We start from the raw sequence: 19,138 nt of genomic DNA on the forward strand, positions 1-19,138 counted from the left end.
ACGGACCGCAAAACACTGAAAAAGACATACGGTCGTGTGCAATAGGCCTTACCTGTAGAACGCCTTAAAAAGGAAACCCATAAAACAATAATGGAACTGCGGGTTATTTTCAGTTCCACCCCATTTAGATTAGTTTTTTTTCTGGCTTCCCACTATGTTGTACAGTCGTGGCCAAAAGTTTTGAGAATTACATAAATATTGGAAATTGGAAAAGTTGCTGCTTAAGTTTTTATAATAGCAATTTGCATATACTCCAGAATGTTATGAAGAGTGATCAGATGAATTGCATAGTCCTTCTTGGCCATGAAAATTATCTTAATCCCAAAAAAACCTTTCCACTGCATTTCATTGCTGTCATTAAAGGACCTGCTGAGATCATTTCAGTAATCGTCTTGTTAACTCAGGTGAGAATGTTGACGAGCACAAGGCTGGAGATCATTATGTCAGGCTGATTGGGTTAAAATGGCAGACTTGACATGTTAAAAGGAGGGTGATGCTTGAAATCATTGTTCTTCCATTGTTAACCATGGTGACCTGCAAAGAAACGCGTGCAGCCATCATTGCGTTGCATAAAAATGGCTTCACAGGCAAGGATATTGTGGCTGCTAAGATTGCACCTCAATCAACAATTTATAGGATCATCAAGAACTTCAAGGAAAGAGGTTCAATTCTTGTTAAGAAGGCTTCAGGGCATCCAAGAAAGTCCAGCAAGCGCCATGATCGTCTCCTAAAGAGGATTCAGCTGCGGGATCGGAGTGCCACCAGTGCAGAGCTTGCTCAGGAATGGCAGCAGGCAGGTGTGAGCACATCTGCACGCACAGGGAGGCGAAGACTTTTGGAAGATGGCCTGGTGTCAAGAAGGGCAGCAAAAAAGCCACTTCTCTCCAAAGAAAACATCAGGGACAGATTGATCTTCTGCAGAAAGTATGGTGAATGGACTGCTGAGGACTGGAGCAAAGTCATATTCTCCGATGAAGCCTCTTTCCGATTGTTTGGGGCATCAGGAAAAAGGCTTGTCCGGAGAAGAAAAGGTGAGCGCTACCATCAGTCCTGTGTCATGCCAACAGTAAAGCATCCTGAGACCATTCATGTGTGGGGTTGCTTCTCATCCAAGGGAGTGGGCTCACTCACAATTTTGCCCAAAAACACAGCCATGAATAAAGAATGGTACCAAAACACCCTCCAACAGCAACTTCTTCCAACAATCCAACAACAGTTTGGTGAAGAACAATGCATTTTCCAGCACGATGGAGCACCGTGCCATAAGGCAAAAGTGATAACGAAGTGGCACGGGGACCAAAACGTTGACATTTTGGGTCCATGGCCTGGAAACTCCCCAGATCTTAATCCCATTGAGAACTTGTGGTCAATCCTCAAGAGGCGGGTGGACAAACAAAAACCCACTAATTCTGACAAACTCCAAGAAGTGATTATGAAAGAATGGGTTGCTATCAGTCAGGAATTGGCCCAGAAGTTGATTGAGAGCATGCCCAGTCGAATTGCAGAGGTCCTGAAAAAGAAGGGCCAACACTGCAAATACTGACTCTTTGCATAAATGTCATGTGATTGTCGATAAAAGCCTTTGAAACGTATGAAGTGCGTGTAATTATATTTCACTACATCACAGAAACAACTGAAACAAAGATCTAAAAGCAGTTTAGCAGCAAACTTTGTAAAAACTAATATGTGTCATTCTCAAAACTTTTGGCCACGACTGTATACAATATTGAATGGTGCTATTGGAAAGTACAACTTGTCTCGCAAAAATGCATACTCTCCTACAGCTATGTTGGAAAAATAAAAAAATGTATGACTCCTGGAAGGCCGGGAGTAAAAAAAATAAGGAAGAAACATAAAATTCCTGGGGGTTAAGTGCAGTGACACTATGGGAGACTATGCCACAGGATTTGGGACTCTGTGTAGCTATTCCAAGGCTTTTTGGGGAAAGGGGGGCCCACAACAACGTTTTTTTTTTACTTTTTTGGGTAGTCCAACCATTTCTAGAGCAGCACTTCCTTATTTGATGTCTACGTAGTCGAGTCTTTTTGGCACTGGATTACTATCACGTCTGAGATGACAGGTAACAGACATGCGGAGCAGAGGGGAGGGAAGAGGAGTACCCTTCCACTAGGAAGAGGGAGGAGTGGTGACCACTGGCACCTGGCTGCCCTGACGTCCCTAGACTGGCTGCTAACCCCTACTCTGATCACGCGCCTTGTCCCTGGCTAACCCTGAAATAAGCCCTAGGTAGTGAGTAAGGCGGTGGGAGCACTAGTCCTCACCACTGACACCTAGGGTAACAGGGAAAGGACAAACAACACTAACGCCACAAACAATCCCCGAAGGGAGACAACAACAGGAGTGAACCCTGGAGTTCCAACTGCTCCAGTTCCAACGGCTCCACGGCAACAGATGTCCACCTGAGGTCAGAATAGAATCTATATCTGGCAACAAGGGAAGCAGAAAGGGAGAATATACAGTAGCTGGGAGTGGCTGACAGAGAACAGATGAAAGGAAAAGCTACAGATTCCTAACTGGGACAAAAAGGATTGCAAACCTAAGCAGGAAAACCTGGACCGGAATCCATTCTCACCATTAGGTCATGGAGTGATCTCTTGAGAAACTGAGCGCGTAGCCACCCACGGCCACCTTTTGACCCCAGGCACAACAGGGTCAGCCATAGGTCGTGACAATTACTCAAAAAATATACATTTGTACACAAACACTCCATTAATCCTTCCTGTTCCCATGTAATAGCCTTGTGACTACCAAAGAGAAGGCAGTGGGATTAGGTTACAACCAAATGGTAGCCCTAAAGCATGCTGGGAGCCAGAAATGACATTTAGATGTCTTAGGGGGGTTGCAGTCATTTCAGTAGATCGTTTCCACTGTACTGGAGGGTTTTTCTATTACCATATACAGGGCAGCGCTGGGGTCCTGGGTTTGAATCCGACCAAAGACAACATCTACATGGAGTTTGTATGTTCTCCCCGTGTTTGCGTGGGTTTCCTCCGGGTAAACCGGTTTCCTCCCACACTCCAAAGATATACTGATAGGGACCTTATATCGTCAGCTCATTTGGTGAAAGCGTTGTGAAATATGTCAGTGCTATAGAAGTGAGTAAAATATATAATAAATATACAAATTAAGTGTATTGCATCACCGGCTGTAGGCACAGAATTGAGAGATCTCTCGGCATACCATTTAAAATACTAGAAAGATATAATCGTTTATGAGTAAACCACTAGACGTTGCGTCAGGTTTCAGGATGTACTGACCTTACCACAGGTTAATCTTCACAACTAGGACATGGGTGATACCAATCCTGCATCTCAGGCTGCGTGAACTCCAGCAGCCCGTTCTGGCGGAGGAACAGACTGACGGCGTTCACGGTATCCAGCATAGCCGGATTGTAGTGAATGGGGATCCCGCCGCTTTCCTGCATGTATGCCGGCTTTTGGCCAGACAAAAAAATGCTGCATGTAGTATTTTTGTCCATCCGAAAGCCAACATTTATGCCGGATACAGTGACCGGAACCAGAGGTGAACCTGGACTAGCACACATTTCTAGTTCTTTATGGAAATGGCGAAGCTGCCCATACATGAGGTAGCTGATGGGTGGACGCTCATTTGGCTGATGTCTATTTCTCTCGATTACACAATGATGCATTCAGGTCAGTTGAGCAAACATGTTTATTTCGGTAGGAAGAGAGAAATTGGAGGCCCCTAGATTCCTCTGACAGACCCTTATTTGCCATGGAAAACAAAAGATGGAGCATGATGTCCAATCCTTCTTTCCTCTGACAAGAAGCGTCTTGAAAGGTGGCAACCATTTTCTTTTGAGCCAGTAGTGAGTGGCTTTCACCCTGATGGACCGTGGATCCAAACCATGTGTGTAGTACATGGTTGGCCTTCCATTTAAAGGGAGTCTTCAGCCAGGAAATTTACTGTGAAACCAGACTGGTCATCTTCATGAGACCTCCTACCCCCAAGTAAATGGATGGAAATCCTTCTCGTTGGTCTATCACTTTCACTGGATGTTGCTGAAGTTTGAGTTTTCACTTGACATACGGTACATAACTGAGCTCCAGAACGTCCTGTAGAGAGTTTGTAAGATGACTGTGTGCCATCACGTTGAAGTTAACTTGAGGGATGTTTCCCTGTACCATGCTGCCTGGCAGGTACATCTGATTCATAGCCATGTTCAGGTACACGTCTGTGACGGCATTCTTTCGGCCGGGACATCTTCCATGTGCCTGTGTGGTGACATGAGGTGGAGCAGGGCTCCTCAAGCTCCAACATGAAACAGATGTTCTGCATTGTGACCAAGAAGGACTCCGATGAAATGTATCGGAGGGCTGTTAGATCGATCCCCAGCCCTCTGATCCTCCGGGAGAGGGAGGCTCTACGGCTGTTGATTGAGAACTGTGACAGGAATGTTAGAGGTTCGAGGACAAGTCTGGACAGCTGTAAGTACTTCATCTGTCTTATTTCCCAGCGGCAGGGATGTTATTATCTATGTCCTATTTCACGTGAACGCTCAGGTCTATCTCAAGAATGGAAGCCAACATAATGGACTTGTTCCAGTCTCACGAACTGGGTCAGAAATGGAAAACCTTGTATTTTAGAAAAGACTTTGATAACTAGAGTGATCTAATCTATCAGATTCATTTATTAGTATGGAATAGTGGCTCAGTGGTTAGTATCGTTTTTCCAAGAGACCAAATGATTAAAAGCCAGTGCGACTATTGGTATGTCTTTAGATTTTGAGAGAAGACTTGCTGCCTAGAAATCTGAAGGCATCCCTCTACCAAATATTGACTTCCTTTTCATTTATTGTTGAACCATTTGTCAGGATTTGGACCCATGAACCCTGGTTTGCAAAGCACTGATCCATCTAGGGAGGTCTGTAGTTTACATATATTGTGATCACTGATGATGTCTGGTGAAGCCCCTGAGATATTGGACACGGTGGTGTAGAGTAATTTATGTACATACATAGACGGATAGATATATAGGCAACCTAAAGTACTGAACATGTAAAGAGTACTCCACATAGCAATGATCCATCTGAGGACGGTGCGGGGATGGACTAGACATACCTTACATTATAAACTTAGAATATGCTATTACTTATAACATCTGAAAAGTTTAGAAACTCATTAATTTATAACTTTATTGCTCTGAATTACGCTTGGTTATGGTAGTACAGTACAGGGCATGGACTAATACTCCAGAGATGTAGTCAGCGAGAAGATGGTGCCAGTTGGAGATAGGTTCAGGGACTAAATGTGCTAAGAAAAATAGGACTCTTCATCAGGAGGGCGTAGAATGGTGATCTAAACGTAGAGTTGAGCTCATGGGTGGAAGGAGCACAAGGGGCTTGGATAAAATGGACAATGCTTGATGTCTGAGCTACAGATATTGATGACATCTTCAGGATATGTCATTAATATCAAATTGTGGGGGGTCTGACACCTCCATTGATCAGCTGTTTTGGTGTGCAGCTGCTGTGCCAGAAACTGTACCGTGTCTGGAGCTGGAAGCAGACATCTACATACACGGTGTAGTGGCCCGCTGGGGTACTGCAGCTCAGCCCCCATCCAAGTGAATAGTTCAGCTCCAGTGCCTCCATAGTGTATGTAGCATTCTGCTTCCACTCGACACTGTATAGTTTCCTGCTGCCCGAAACAGCTGATTGGTGGGGGGCCAGGCGTCAGATCCACACAGATCTGATATGGATGAGCTATCATGAGGTTAGCTCATCAGTATCTGGATTCTGCTAGATAACCCGTTTAAATACTATTGACGCAGCCACTTGTGCACGTTGTATGCATTCATGTGAAAAAGCGAGGACACCCCATGTACAGTGAAAACAATTTGAAACAACTGCCAGCTGACCCCAGCCGGACGGTGGATGCTGAAGTTGCTAAAAAAAAAAGTCGCTTAGAACCCCAGAATTTCCAGAAATCCCCACAACGTGAGTCTGCAGGTACCTACCATTACAAAAGTAGATCTATGTGGTGGTGCAGTTAGTAGTTCTTTACTGTCCAGAAAGAGGGAAAGACTGTATCAGAATAACCTAATACCAGCACTGTAAAGCATGGTGGTGGCATGTTCTGGTTTGAGCTTGCTTTTTTGCATCAGGGCCTGGGCAGTGCACTGATTGCATTATAAATTCTTAATTGTACCCAAAGATAATATGAGGCCATCTGTCAGGCTTGTCAGAAAGTGGACTTTGTAATGTAATGACCCTAAGAAGACCAGCAACAGGCCGGATATATAGGAAAGGAGGGGCCACCTAAGTCAAAAAGAGCTGAGATCTAAATACCATGGAGGTGGTGTGGTGGAGATTTGAAACTGGCTGTGTATGCAAGAAACTTCTCAAATATGACAGAGCGAAAATAATTCTGAATGGAGAAGTGGGTAATATTACTGCGATGTACCGGAGGTAAGACCCTCCATCGAGTCTGTTCTGATCTCTGAGAATGAACTTTACATCAGTGCAAGACCACAGTCTTTTAATCTTGTCGGTCAGAGAATAACTATGAAGAGAACCTGTGAAGAACGTGTCCCTTTTACTAATTTGCATTTTTGTCTTCATGACAAAGAACAAAACATCAATGCAAAAGTAGGGAAATAAAGTGGACCAGTCAACAATATGGCATTGTCTGCTGTAAGTTGAAGATGTCCAGGCGCAGGTAAAACGGTGGCTTCACATGAAGTAAGCTGCCCATATATATATATATATATATATATATATATACATACAATAACCATCTGTCAGCCGCTAACCTTTCTGGCTCCCCAATACACATGCACGCATGTTTAGTGGGGGGGAGAGGGGAAGCAAGCTTGGACTGGCCCATCGGTGATCAGGTGAACCCCTGGTGGTCACGTACTCCACCACCCTCAGCACAAGCCGCAGTAGCATAACTAGAGTACATACATATAGGCAGTGTATAGCATCCCAACGAGACTGTTGATATAAAAACTGGTTAGATTAGTTATCAAACTCCTCAGTTTATTATTATAGAAGGATTGGGTGGCTGAGATGACTTCTAGGTGCTAAGGCAGCATCCTCTTTCTCCAGGGAGCTGCCTTCTTGAAGTCTGTAGGGACTCCCATAATGAATCATCCTGAGCGTCTTGCATCTGCTGCCACTTTGTGAGCAGATAGTATTTGTATGTAGCTGTTTATTTGGCCCCCACAACAAATTTTACTGGTGAAGGTGCCCTAGTCTGACACTTCCAGATGCCTCTTAGAATGTCTGCTTGGTCTGCAGTATACAGCTGGACAACTTGGAAGACAGAAATACTTTAAAAAAAGAGTCTGCTTTCTCCACTGGAGGTGACGTGTCTCTTGCTCTGGTGGACCCACTGTGACTATACATTACATAGACATCCCCATTCATTTTAATTAGAACTATGTAATTCTTTCTTTCCCCTGTTGGGGCGCTGCAGGTAAATTGAGCACTTGCTGCTTTATTATAGCTGGTCGCTGGAGGTCTAAATAGAGCAGCATCATTAGTTACTCATGATATGTGATAAATGTAAAGGGCCAAATCTTAAAGGCTATAGACAGCTTTGATGGCATTTTTTTATGATTGCATTTGATTATTTTTGGGCTAAAAATCATTGTTTGCAATTGGTCTTTATCAAAAAAATTCAAAGTTTTTTCCTCTAAGCTTTGAGTTTTATTACATCTGCAGACCATGGCTTTCTGTCTCACACTGAATCCATCAGACAGCTGCTCTGAAGGTTCGATCTGTAACCCTTGTCTCTGAACTGCTGACAGCTTATATATAACGCCTATTATAGCTACATTTTTATAAAAATAATAAAACTATGGCTTAAAACATAAGCTTTCAACAAACTTTACATTAGTCTATAGGACAGTGTGTGTAGATGAGGAATAATGCTATTTCTGGCCACTATATCACTGGTATCTGGCATTATTCTGAAGTTTTCCTCTATGCATAGTGAATGTCTAGTTTGAAGTTCCCTCAGAGATGGTGGGAAGAGATTAGCTGCCATCTAATGCACACACAGAAAGTAGAGGAGAATCTGCTTCCTAAATATTCTCTTACTTGGAAGCAGCCCCAGGGTCATGCAGGACATTACATACTGACCTGTATGGTTGTGACTAAAGAACTTGTACTGAGATATAAACTTCCTATTCAGCTCTTTGTCTATGCATTTCTTCTCTGTCTCACTTCTGCTGCTGCTCACTCCCCCCCCCCCCCCTCCTCACACCTCCATAAACTTGTATTGACACGTGGTAGTATGGTATTTCAGCTTTGCTGGTCCCATCCTGGATGATTTTTAAACATATTTCAAAGTGGAAAGCAATTAGCAATGGGGAAGGGGGGGGGGGGGAGACACACACACACACACACACAAATAAACAGCTGATAACATGAGAACTAGTCATTTCTTACAGATAAGACATATTACAGAGTTTCTTGTGGTTGCTTGTACTATTGATTTATGCAATGTTGTGAAAAGTTAGCAACATTTTAAATTAGTTTTTGGAGCTGTCAGGTGTTCAGAGATTAGGGCTATACATCAAGCTGTCTGAAAAGCTCCCTGATGGATTCATGGTCTGTACATGCACTGAATCTGAAAGCTGTAGAGAAAAAACTGTTGAAAATGTTTAATAGAGACCAATTGAAAAAAATATTGACAAAATAAAAAAATGCCCCCAAAGATGGCATAGCCTTTAAATCTTTATTTTCACAAAGCTACTCATGATTGAAAATAAGATTGACAGTTTTGGGGGGATTAATTCTGAATGAGTGAAAGGGATAATTAGTATATGGACTCATTGTTACTACACGCCTTCTATGACTAGGAGTAGTAAATGGTAGTATACAGTATATACTGTACTCTTACTCTGTGTCCAGGAACGAAGCGTAATTGGCACATGTTCTGCGTATAATGATTTCATCTTTTTGAAATGGCTAATTGGCGTCATTAAGGCCGTCGGGTTTGTGTAAATGCCAATGAGCGTAATGTAGTGTAAAGTGTCCCAGAGCTTGTAAATTCCTATCTCGGAGGCCTTTGTTTTTGTAGTTGTGTTGATGGGACAGTGGCGGGTAGGTCTTTGAATCCTATACATCTAGGTTTAGGGTTGTCACCTAGAGATGGAATTCTCAGCTATGGGGAACCACCAAAAATATTTCCCTCTTGGGGAACCTTTCCTCCTCCATTGTGACCGTGACAGCTCCTGCTGTTGCTGTCTTCCATGGAAATCTTAGGGATCTTTCACACAAGCGGATCCCATGTTTGGAATCCACTGCAAGAAAGAGAGCCAAGCCCCGTTCTGGACAGCAGAGACACGGAGCAGTAACATGATTGATAATGCTCTGTGCCTCTCTGTGATCTTTTAACTACAAAATCACAGTCACCACTTTATCTCACTCTGATTTTGTAGTAAAAAGGTCACAGAGGCACGGAGCAGATTACCCGCACAGCATCCGCTCGTGTGAAAGAGCCCTTAAAGCGACCCTCCAGGCCTCCTGTCTCCTAAGGCTCATCCCTGTCAGTAGATAGGCAGCAATTACCTGGTAATCATTATCTCACTTGAGGTCAGCTCTAACTAACGCTAAATTCCACCTACGTTTAGGTGGAGACAGTCAGCATTTATGTAAACATACAGTTGCAGGTCACTGTAGCTTTTCTGCTTGTAGCACTATTCATCCATTTTCGGCGGAGGCCTCCGGACAGTGGAGGACTGGCCACCGAACATAAAGAGAAATTAACCGGTGGGCTGATACCCAGGGGGCCGCCTGAGCCCCCTCACGCCTGCTGGCCAGGTGCATAACCCCCTTCAACTACTGTGACATACAGTTATATGGTTGAGGTAGTGTATGGAGCTGGCTGCTGCAGTGAGCCAGCTCCATACGTGGCGTGTGCCAGCTGCATCATACAACAGGCACTCCAACATAATTACGGAGAACGGTGATCCCGCCGAACCCCTTCATTTAACCCCTCAAGTGCCACGATCAACACTGATCGCGGGACCTGTGATGCAAAGCAGAGGGATGTGGTTCCCTCTGCCTTCCAATTAGTACCCCTGCAGTGAAATCACGGGGCTCCGATCGGTTACCATAGCAGCCTGGACGCTACTGAAGCTCTGGCTGCCATGGTAATCTCCCTGCTGCTGTGTGCACAAAGCACAGCTTCAGCAGGGACAGTGTAAAGTCCTATTCACCCTAAGGCTGCGTTCACACGAGCGTGTCCAGATTAGTTCCGGATGCGTCCCGGTGTGTTGCGGCAAACCCGCGCAAGTAGGAATGCAATTGCAGTCAGTTTTGACTGCGATTGCGTTCCAATGTTCAGTTTTTATCACGCGGGTGCAATGTGTTTTGCACGCGCGTGATAAAAAAACGACTGTGGTACCCAGACCCGAACTTCTTCACTGAAGTTCAGGTTTGGGTTCGGTGTTGTGTAGATGTTATTATTTTCCCTTATAACATGGTTATATGGGGAAAATAATAGCATTCTGAATACAGAATGCTTAGTAGGTGATCAATTGAGGGTTAAAAAATAAAAAAAATTAACTCACCTTGTCCTCTTGTTCGCGTAGTTCTCCCGGTCTTTAGTTCTTTAAAAAGATGAACTATGGGCTAAAGGACCTTTTGGTGACGTCAGATCACATGCTCCAATCACATGGTACATCACCGCGGTGATGGACCCTGTGATTGGAGCATGTGATCTGACGTCACCAAAGGTCCTTTAGCCCATAGTTCATCTTTTTAAAGAACTAAAGACCGGGAGAACTACGCGAACAAGAGGACAAGGTGAGTTAATTTTTTTTATTTTTTAACCCTCAATTGATCACCTACTAAGCATTCTGTATTCAGAATGCTATTATTTTCCCTTATAACCATGTTATAAGGGAAAATAATAGTGTATAGACAGTCACCTAGCAACCGTGCGTGAAAATCGCACCGCATCCGCACTTGCTTGCGGATGCATGCGATTTTCACGCAACCCCATTCACTTCTATGGGGCCTGCGTTGCGTGAAAAACGCAGAATATAGAGCATGCTGCGATTTTCACGCAACGCATAAGTGATGCGTGAAAATCATCGCTCATCTGAACAGTCCCATTTAAATGAATGGGTCCAGATTCAGTGCGGGTGGAATGCGTTCACCTACCGCATTGCACCCGCGCGGAAATCTCGCCCGTGTGAACGCAGCCTAATATATCTCTATTAGGGTAAATTGGACAAGGGATCATAAAATCCCAGGTTCTAGCCTAATAGTTAGTAAATAAAAAGTAAAAAAACAATAACCTTTTAAGTTTAAATCACCCCCTTCCCTATTTTACATATAAATATATATATATATATATATATATATATATATATATATATATATATATAAAAAAAAAAAACTGAAACATATCACCGCATCCAAAAATGTCTGAACTATTAAAATAATTTTTTTTAATTCTTGTGCGGTGAACACATGAATAAAAAAAAAATTTAAAACATACGATTCGCCATTTTTTTTTTTTTTTTTGTAATCTTTCCACCAAAATTTTTTTAATAAGTCGTACATACCACAAAAATGGCACCAATAAAAACTACAGTTTGTCCCACAAACAACAAGCCCTCATAGAGCTCTCTTGATGAAAATATTTAAAATAAAAAAATTTTTTAAGGTTTTTTATTTATTTTAGGTAGTAAAACAAACCAAAAACCTATACAAGTTAGGTATTGCCGCATTCGTAATGAGCCACAGAATAAGAACGGCATGTCCGGAACGGCAGAATTTGTTTTATTTTACCCCACAAAGAATTTTTTTCCCGTTTTCCAATAACAGACCTGGTAAATTTAAATGGTGCCCTTAAAAATATGAGTTATCCTGCAAAAAATAAGCCCTCATATGGCTATATGAACGGAAAACAAAAAAAATTATGGCTATTGGAACATGGGGAGGAAAAAACAAAAATGCAAAACCAAAAATAGGCCCGTTACTTAAGGGGTTAATTAATGCCAAAAGTATCAGGTATTTATACATCTCGGCGCTCATAGGTATCCTCCGGCATTCAACTCAGGATGGTGATACAGTTGAATACTGCAGAGGGGTAGCAGTATTTTGTGCTTCACTGTGGTATTTGGTTCTGCTGGGGCGGGATTTTGTGCTGCACTAAGGTATTGGTGGCCCCGCCTACTTATCTTGTCACACCATCTGTCCATTTGGAAACCCCTACAACATGGGGCCACTTTTAGATTGTTTTCCAGGGCCACTTTAAGGTCCCAGTCCGCCCCTGCCTCCAGGGATTCTGTGAACAGAGCCTACACCATGCGGATAAACAGAACAATTCTTCACATTTCATACTGGAAATAATGTCCGTAATTATAAGGCTGCATTCCAGGACATCACCGCTCACATTCCTTGTGTCACATCTGGAAGCCTCTGTGATTGTAATATCATGACTAATGGCATCGTACCTTCCTGTCCTGAGAACGACAAAGAACAGCTTATGTAATACCTACTGTAGTCATCATGCTGGGGGTTGTAGTTACTGAACAGCTGGAGCGTCCCAGGTTGGAGAAGAGGAGCTGTCCTGTCCACGGAGCATGGATATCGCTGCATTATTAATCCTGGGGGCCAATAATGGGGCATTATTAATACTGGGGGCCACTAATGGGGTCCTTATTAAAATACAGGGGGCCGCTACTGTGGTTTTATTAATCCTGGGGGCCTTATTAATACTGGGGTCCATTTAATAGGGCATTATTAATACTGGGGGCCACTAATGGGGTCCTTATTAAAATACAGGGGGCCACTACTGGGGTATTATTAATCCTGGGGGCCTTATTAATACTGGGGGCCACTAATGGGGTCCTTATTAAAATACAGGGGGCCACTACTGGGGTATTATTAATACTGGGGGGCACTAATGGAACATTTACTACGAAGGGGCACCAACGCGGGCATTTATCGGGGGCCTGTGTTAAGCCCCTCCCCCACAGCCGTTCTTTTTCAGTTTTTAGGTTAAATTGTCGTGTTGGCAAATAAGTGGCTTTTGAGTTGTAGTTTGGGCACCCGGTCTTTTAAAGGTTCTCTATCACTGCCCTATATTATATGCTATTTGTATAGGCAAACTTGGTTTTTCTGACTTCATAAATGGTAATTATAATTCTGGCAGCACACAGCCACCACTAGAGGGCACTATATGTGAAAAGAAATATGCAACTCGTATTGAATCTATTGTTCAAATCTGCATGTAGTGAGCTCCCCCTAGTGGCAGATGCAGGAAGCCTCTGCGATGTATCATGGCGAGCAGTTCGGTGCCAGGCACTTTTCTGACTATCATTCATTGTGGCTGTCATAAAAGGTGCTCATGAGACTCGACACCTGCTTAGAGGGTAAGGGCAGCGACCGTTGAGTGCTATCATTTTACCTTCCACTTCACAGGTGTGTTACTGTAACGAACTTCTAGGTCGTTCTTTAGTAACCATCCATAGTGTATTCTTGCAGGGTGTGCTGACCTCCAGACGTTGGATACCATGCCCCCCATGGAGAGGAAAAGGCAAGGCTATATACACGAGCTGATCCAGACTGAGGAGAGGTACATGGACGATCTTCAGCTTGTGGTTGAGGTAGGTGACAACACAAAGCCAGGTCTGTGCTTCATCCTGCTGAGCAGAAGACAACCGAGCTGGTGGGAATTTGCATTCTTCTAGGTTGGGGGATTGCAACAGGCAGCCCCAGCGTGTTAGTCCAGTAGTGGTTGGTTTCAGAGGTTTCTCGTATGCTGGTTGTTTCATGTAGGTTTTCCAGAAGCCAATGGCAGAATCCGGTGCCCTAACTGAGGCGGAAATGGTGATGATATTTGTCAACTGGAAGGAGCTCATTATGTCCAACACAAAGTTACTGAAGTGAGTATTGCACATCTTCAAGGTTTTGTAGAAAAGGACTCAGGAACCCTCTCTGGGCGTCATGCAGTTGCCTCCAAAGCCATAGGATGCACTAGTATACATGGACTTAAAGAGAACCTATCATCAACTTTATAATGACTTAATTGAGGTCAGCCTGACGTAGTGAAAAGCATGCTGATCTGAGTCCTGTGTCAGTCTTGGGCAAAAAGTAAGCGGTTGCCGAGAACCAGCATCATAATCATCGCAGTCCAATCCTGGAAAAGAGTCATGTCCACCTGAGAAGAGTCACAGTTTTTTATGATCTCTTGCTCTCCCTGCCCACTTGCTGATGATTGGCAGTTCTTTCCAAGGGAGGTCACTAAGAAGAAGACTCAATCATCAGCAGGTGGTCAGGAAAGAAGGAGATCATGAACAGCCATGATTCTTCTCGGGTAACTGCGACTCTTTTCCAGGCCTGGGCTGCGATGATTGAGGCTGATTCTTGGTTCAAACTCATGAATAACAAACTGCTGAAATTAGCACATCTATCACTACATTATGCTGCCCTCAATAAGGGTAGCATAAAATTGATGACAGGTTCCCTTTAAGGACTGTTTAACACGAGTGAGTCCATTACGGGAATCGCGCTCCGTGTGTGAGCATGAACCTCCGTTCTGGACACCTCTCGTCTTGCAGGAGCGCACAGCATTGTACTGATTTATAATGCTATGTGCCTCTGCATGACCTTACTGATACAGAATCGTAGGGACGGCGTTATGTCACCATGATTCTGTAGAAGTAAGTCTTCAGACAAACTTTGTAGCCACCTGCTTTGTAGCTGTGGATAGGGTTCCCAGCCCCGTCAACTTTATATAGTAAAATCACAGCAATACGTTTTCTGTAGAAGTAAGGTCATGCAGAGGCGCACAGCATTATAAATCAGTATAATGCCAGCTCCTACAAGTCCAGAATGGAGGATCATGCTCACACACTGAGCGTGATTCCTGCAATGGACTCGCTCATGTGAAACAGCTTTAAAAGCCTCACATCTTCATGTCTTCACATCTGTTGGTTGGAGAGACATCTTCCCAACCTCAGGTCTATAGAGAAATAAATACCATCCAGGTTCATCACTGGTATCAAGCATGCGGCAGATCTGCTACTGCATCGTGGTGTCCGTTACAGGCGACAAGCCACGATGCAGTTGTGAACAGAGCCTTCTTTGAAAGTTCTTCCTCTCCTTCTCGGGCTGAGATGGAGATGTGTGTGGCTAACTCTAAGGGCTTGTCCTTAGATTTAAACATTCTGTGTCCATAGGACTGCTGGAAACCACTGACGATGAGAACTGGGGGCCAGTGTCTTCCCGTATGAATGGATCTGGTCGAGCATTGGCACTGTCGCACCATTCATTCTCTATGGGATTGCCAGAGATTGCAATGAAGATCTCATAATGGAGCACAGGATGCATGCCTAACCACCACTCCATCCATTATGCAGAGTCAAGACCCTCGTTCTCATGATCGGTGGGAGTTCAAACCTCCAGTCATTTGATACTTATTCCCTATCCTCTATATAGTCCCAAATGAGATTGCCTTCAGACAATTCAGTCAAAATGACTTTGCGTAGATAATGCAAGCAGAGCCCATTGACTGCTCTTAGTCCACCACTGGTTTTCAGACTGAGAGGTCTCTATAGAGATGACCAACCCCTCTGCCACTGCTCTGTGGTTTCTGGTACCGTAAATCTGACACCTCATGAGAATATACTTCCAGCATCCATTCCTCATTGGATGTCAAGATCTCGGCTTGCTGTCCTTCTGATTTACTATGCTCCGTTTACTTCCAGAGGGTAAGACAAAAACTGTCCTGGTCATGTGATGGACACACTGGAGAACAGTTTCGCTGATAACGAGCCCTGCCGCTGTGTGTCCATCACATGACCGGGACAGAATTTTAGCATTACACATAGAACGCCACTTATTTGCTGAAACCAGAGAGTATACCTTTAACCAGCTGCACCCCTTTTTGAGAGTCTGCACGTTTACACATGGTTGCAATTCTTGCAGGGCGCTACGAGTGCGCAAGAAGACGGGAGGGGAGAAGATGCCTGTGGAGATGATTGGAGACATTTTGGTCACCGAGCTGTCACATATGCAAGCTTACGTCCGATTCTGCAGCTGCCAGCTCAATGGAGCTGCCCTGCTACAGTCCAGAACTGATGAAGTACCAGAATTTAAGGATTTCCTGAAGGTTGGTTCCTAACGATCCTCACACCTCGTCTCATTTGTAATAGACTTTGACCAGAATGGGACCCTAAATCCAAGAGCTGTTTACAGTGGAGTGGTGGTCGCCTGGGCACGGTAGGGTGTCCAGTGCCATCACCCCCTGACATCCTAGTATTAGGTGGAGTAGTCCCTTCAGGCCCATAACATACTGTTAGATCAGGGTACAAATTCTGTGATTTTCTTGCAGTAACCCACAATGTCTTATCCTAATATACTTGTTTTCTTGCTCTGCAGAGACTAGCCACTGACCCGCGCTGCAAGGGAATGCCTCTGTCCAGCTTTCTGCTCAAACCTATGCAAAGGATAACACGGTATCCCCTCATCATAAAGAACGTGAGTGTCCGGCTGGGGTTGGAGGGATTTATTTTTATTTATTTTTTTATCTTAAAGGGGTATTCCCATCTCAGACATTGATGTCATAGTACTAACTCTGGGGCCTACCCTATCTCAGCATGCTCTCCATTCACCACTATGGGAATTCTGAAAATAGCCCTCTGCTATTTCCAAAACTCCTATAGGGGTGAATGGAGGGTGGCTGCACATGTGCAGTGTGCTTTCCTTGACTTTGTGGGGGAAGGGGGGGGTGCTCTGGAGATAGGAGCAGGTCCCACCACTTTTCTGAAATGCAGCAACATAAGACAATATTTTTTTTGCATGAGATGTGCTATTATTCTGCAAAAGTTGTAAAAAAAAATAAAAAAATCTAACTATACATTCTTGGTATTGCCATCATCGTATTGACCCATAGAGTAAAAGTAACATGCTAGTTATACCGCACGGTGAATATGGTAAATTTAAAGTGCAAAAACCCATGGCGGAATAGTTTTTTTTTATGGGTTGTTTTTTTTAGCCCCTCTAGGAGACATCAATTTATTAGGTTGTCTTTATAATGTATGATATATCTTGTAACAGTGGCAGGCATGTGGCACAGCATAATAGGCATATAGTCATGGCAGGCCTGTGGCACAGCATAATAGGCATATAGTCATGTCTAGACTAGAGTTGAGTGAAGCGAGCTTTGGATGCTTCGTTCAAAACTTCGGAATAATACTGTACAGAGATTCGTCTGCGTACATAGAATGTATGGGCTCCGATGAGCCGAAGTAAGTTATTCGCAAAGTCGCGCTTAACTTCGTTGAATAACTTCGGTAGTTGATTTTTAAAGTGGAAAACCACTTGAAACCAAACTCTGCTTCGGTTCCAAGGTTTTCCACTTTAAAAATCAACTACTGAAGTTATTCAATGAAGTTACGCGTGACTTTGCGAATTTGATTAATCGCCCAGCCTTATCTGTATGCAGGCAGGAGGCACCATCCTCAGATCTAATCTTTATGGTTTCACCAGATCCTTGAGAACACACCGGAGACCCACCGTGACCACGGTCATCTGAGGGATGCTCTGGAGCGGTCAGAGGAGCTGTGCTCTCAGGTCAATGAAGGCGTTCGAGAAAAGGAGAACTCCGACAAGCTGGAATGGATGCAGGCACATGTTCAGTGTGATGGACTAACCGAGGTAAGGAGACCAGCGATCACCTAGCGGCTGGGCCAGGCCTGTGATCCAGTGTCTGGATGAGAATAGGATTTACTACGTGTCTGTGAAGTGTATGCTCCGCTGTGAGCAGGTGAGGAGTATAGTTTATAAATTGTTATATGGTGTAGTGGTATGTGTTATAATATGTACTATAGTGTTATATACTGTATTATAGCATAGTATAGTGTTTTATGCCATACTATAGTTTCATATAGTTTTATACTGTATTATAGTGTTATATAGCGTACTATAGTTTTATATAATGTAGTATAGTGTTAAATGGTGTAGTATAGTGTTATATACTGTATTATAGTGTCATATAGCGTACTACAGTTTTATATAGTGTACTATAGTGTTATGCAATGTAGTGTACTGGTGTGTTATGTAGTGTAGTATAGCGTTATATAATGACGTATACTGTTATAGACTGTATTGTAGTGTTATATTATGTAATGTACTGTTATAGGCTGTACTGTTGTGTACTGTACTATAGTGTTAGATAATGTTGTGTACGGTTATATACTGTACTGTAGTGTTATGTAGTGTAGTATGTTAGTTTTATCGACTGTACTGTAGTGTTAAATAATGTAGTGTGCTGTTATAGACTGTACTGTAGTGGTATATATTGTAGGTATAGTGTTATATAATGTAGTGTGCTGTTATATACTGTACTGTAGTGGTATATAATGTAGTGTGCTGTTATATACTGTACTGTAGTGGTGTATAATGTAGTGTGCTGTTATATACTGTAGTGTAGTGGTATATATTGTAGGTATAGTGTTATATAATGTAGTGTGCTGTTATATACTGTACTGTAGTGGTATATAATGTAGTGTGCTGTTATATACTGTACTGTAGTGGTATATAATGTAGTGTGCTGTTATATACTGTAGTGTAGTGGTATATATTGTAGGTATAGTGTTATATAATGTAGTGTGCTGTTATATACTGTACTGTAGTGGTATATAATGTAGTGTGCTGTTATATACTGTACTGTAGTGGTATATAATGTAGTGTGCTGTTATATACTGTAGTGTAGTGGTATATATTGTAGGTATAGTGTTATATAATGTAGTGTGCTGTTATATACTGTACTGTAGTGGTATATAATGTAGTGTGCTGTTATATACTGTAGTGTTATATAATGTAGTGTGCTGTTATATACTGTACTGTAGTGGTATATAATGTAGTGTGCTGTTATATACTGTAGTGTAGTGGTATATATTGTAGGTATAGTGTTATATAATGTAGTGTGCTGTTATATACTGTACTGTAGTGGTATATAATGTAGTGTGCTGTTATATACTGTAGTGTTATATAATGTAGTGTGCTGTTATATACTGTACTGTAGTGGTATATAATGTAGTGTGCTGTTATAGACTGTACTGTAGTGGTATATAATGTAGTGTGCTGTTATATACTGTAGTGTAGTGGTATATATTGTAG

General features: G+C 43.0%; 1 protein-coding gene across 4 annotated transcripts in view; it reads left to right on the forward strand.

Annotated features, from left to right (window-relative positions):
- The window catches only part of ITSN2 (intersectin 2), a 165,235-nt gene that overhangs the window by 130,201 nt on the left and 15,896 nt on the right, over positions 1 to 19,138 (forward strand). For all 4 annotated transcript variants that reach the window (XM_040427429.1, XM_040427431.1, XM_040427430.1 and 1 more), the window contains 5 exons: positions 13,499 to 13,620; positions 13,793 to 13,899; positions 15,944 to 16,127; positions 16,397 to 16,495; positions 17,507 to 17,674. In XM_040427429.1, coding sequence (XP_040283363.1) covers positions 13,499 to 13,620; positions 13,793 to 13,899; positions 15,944 to 16,127; positions 16,397 to 16,495; positions 17,507 to 17,674 — 680 coding nt within the window. The remainder of the gene's footprint in view (positions 1 to 13,498; positions 13,621 to 13,792; positions 13,900 to 15,943; positions 16,128 to 16,396; positions 16,496 to 17,506; positions 17,675 to 19,138) is intronic.

The sequence above is a fragment of the Bufo bufo genome, chromosome 4 (genome assembly GCF_905171765.1).
Source record: "Bufo bufo chromosome 4, aBufBuf1.1, whole genome shotgun sequence".
In the NCBI taxonomy this organism is placed as follows: Eukaryota; Metazoa; Chordata; class Amphibia; order Anura; family Bufonidae; genus Bufo; species Bufo bufo.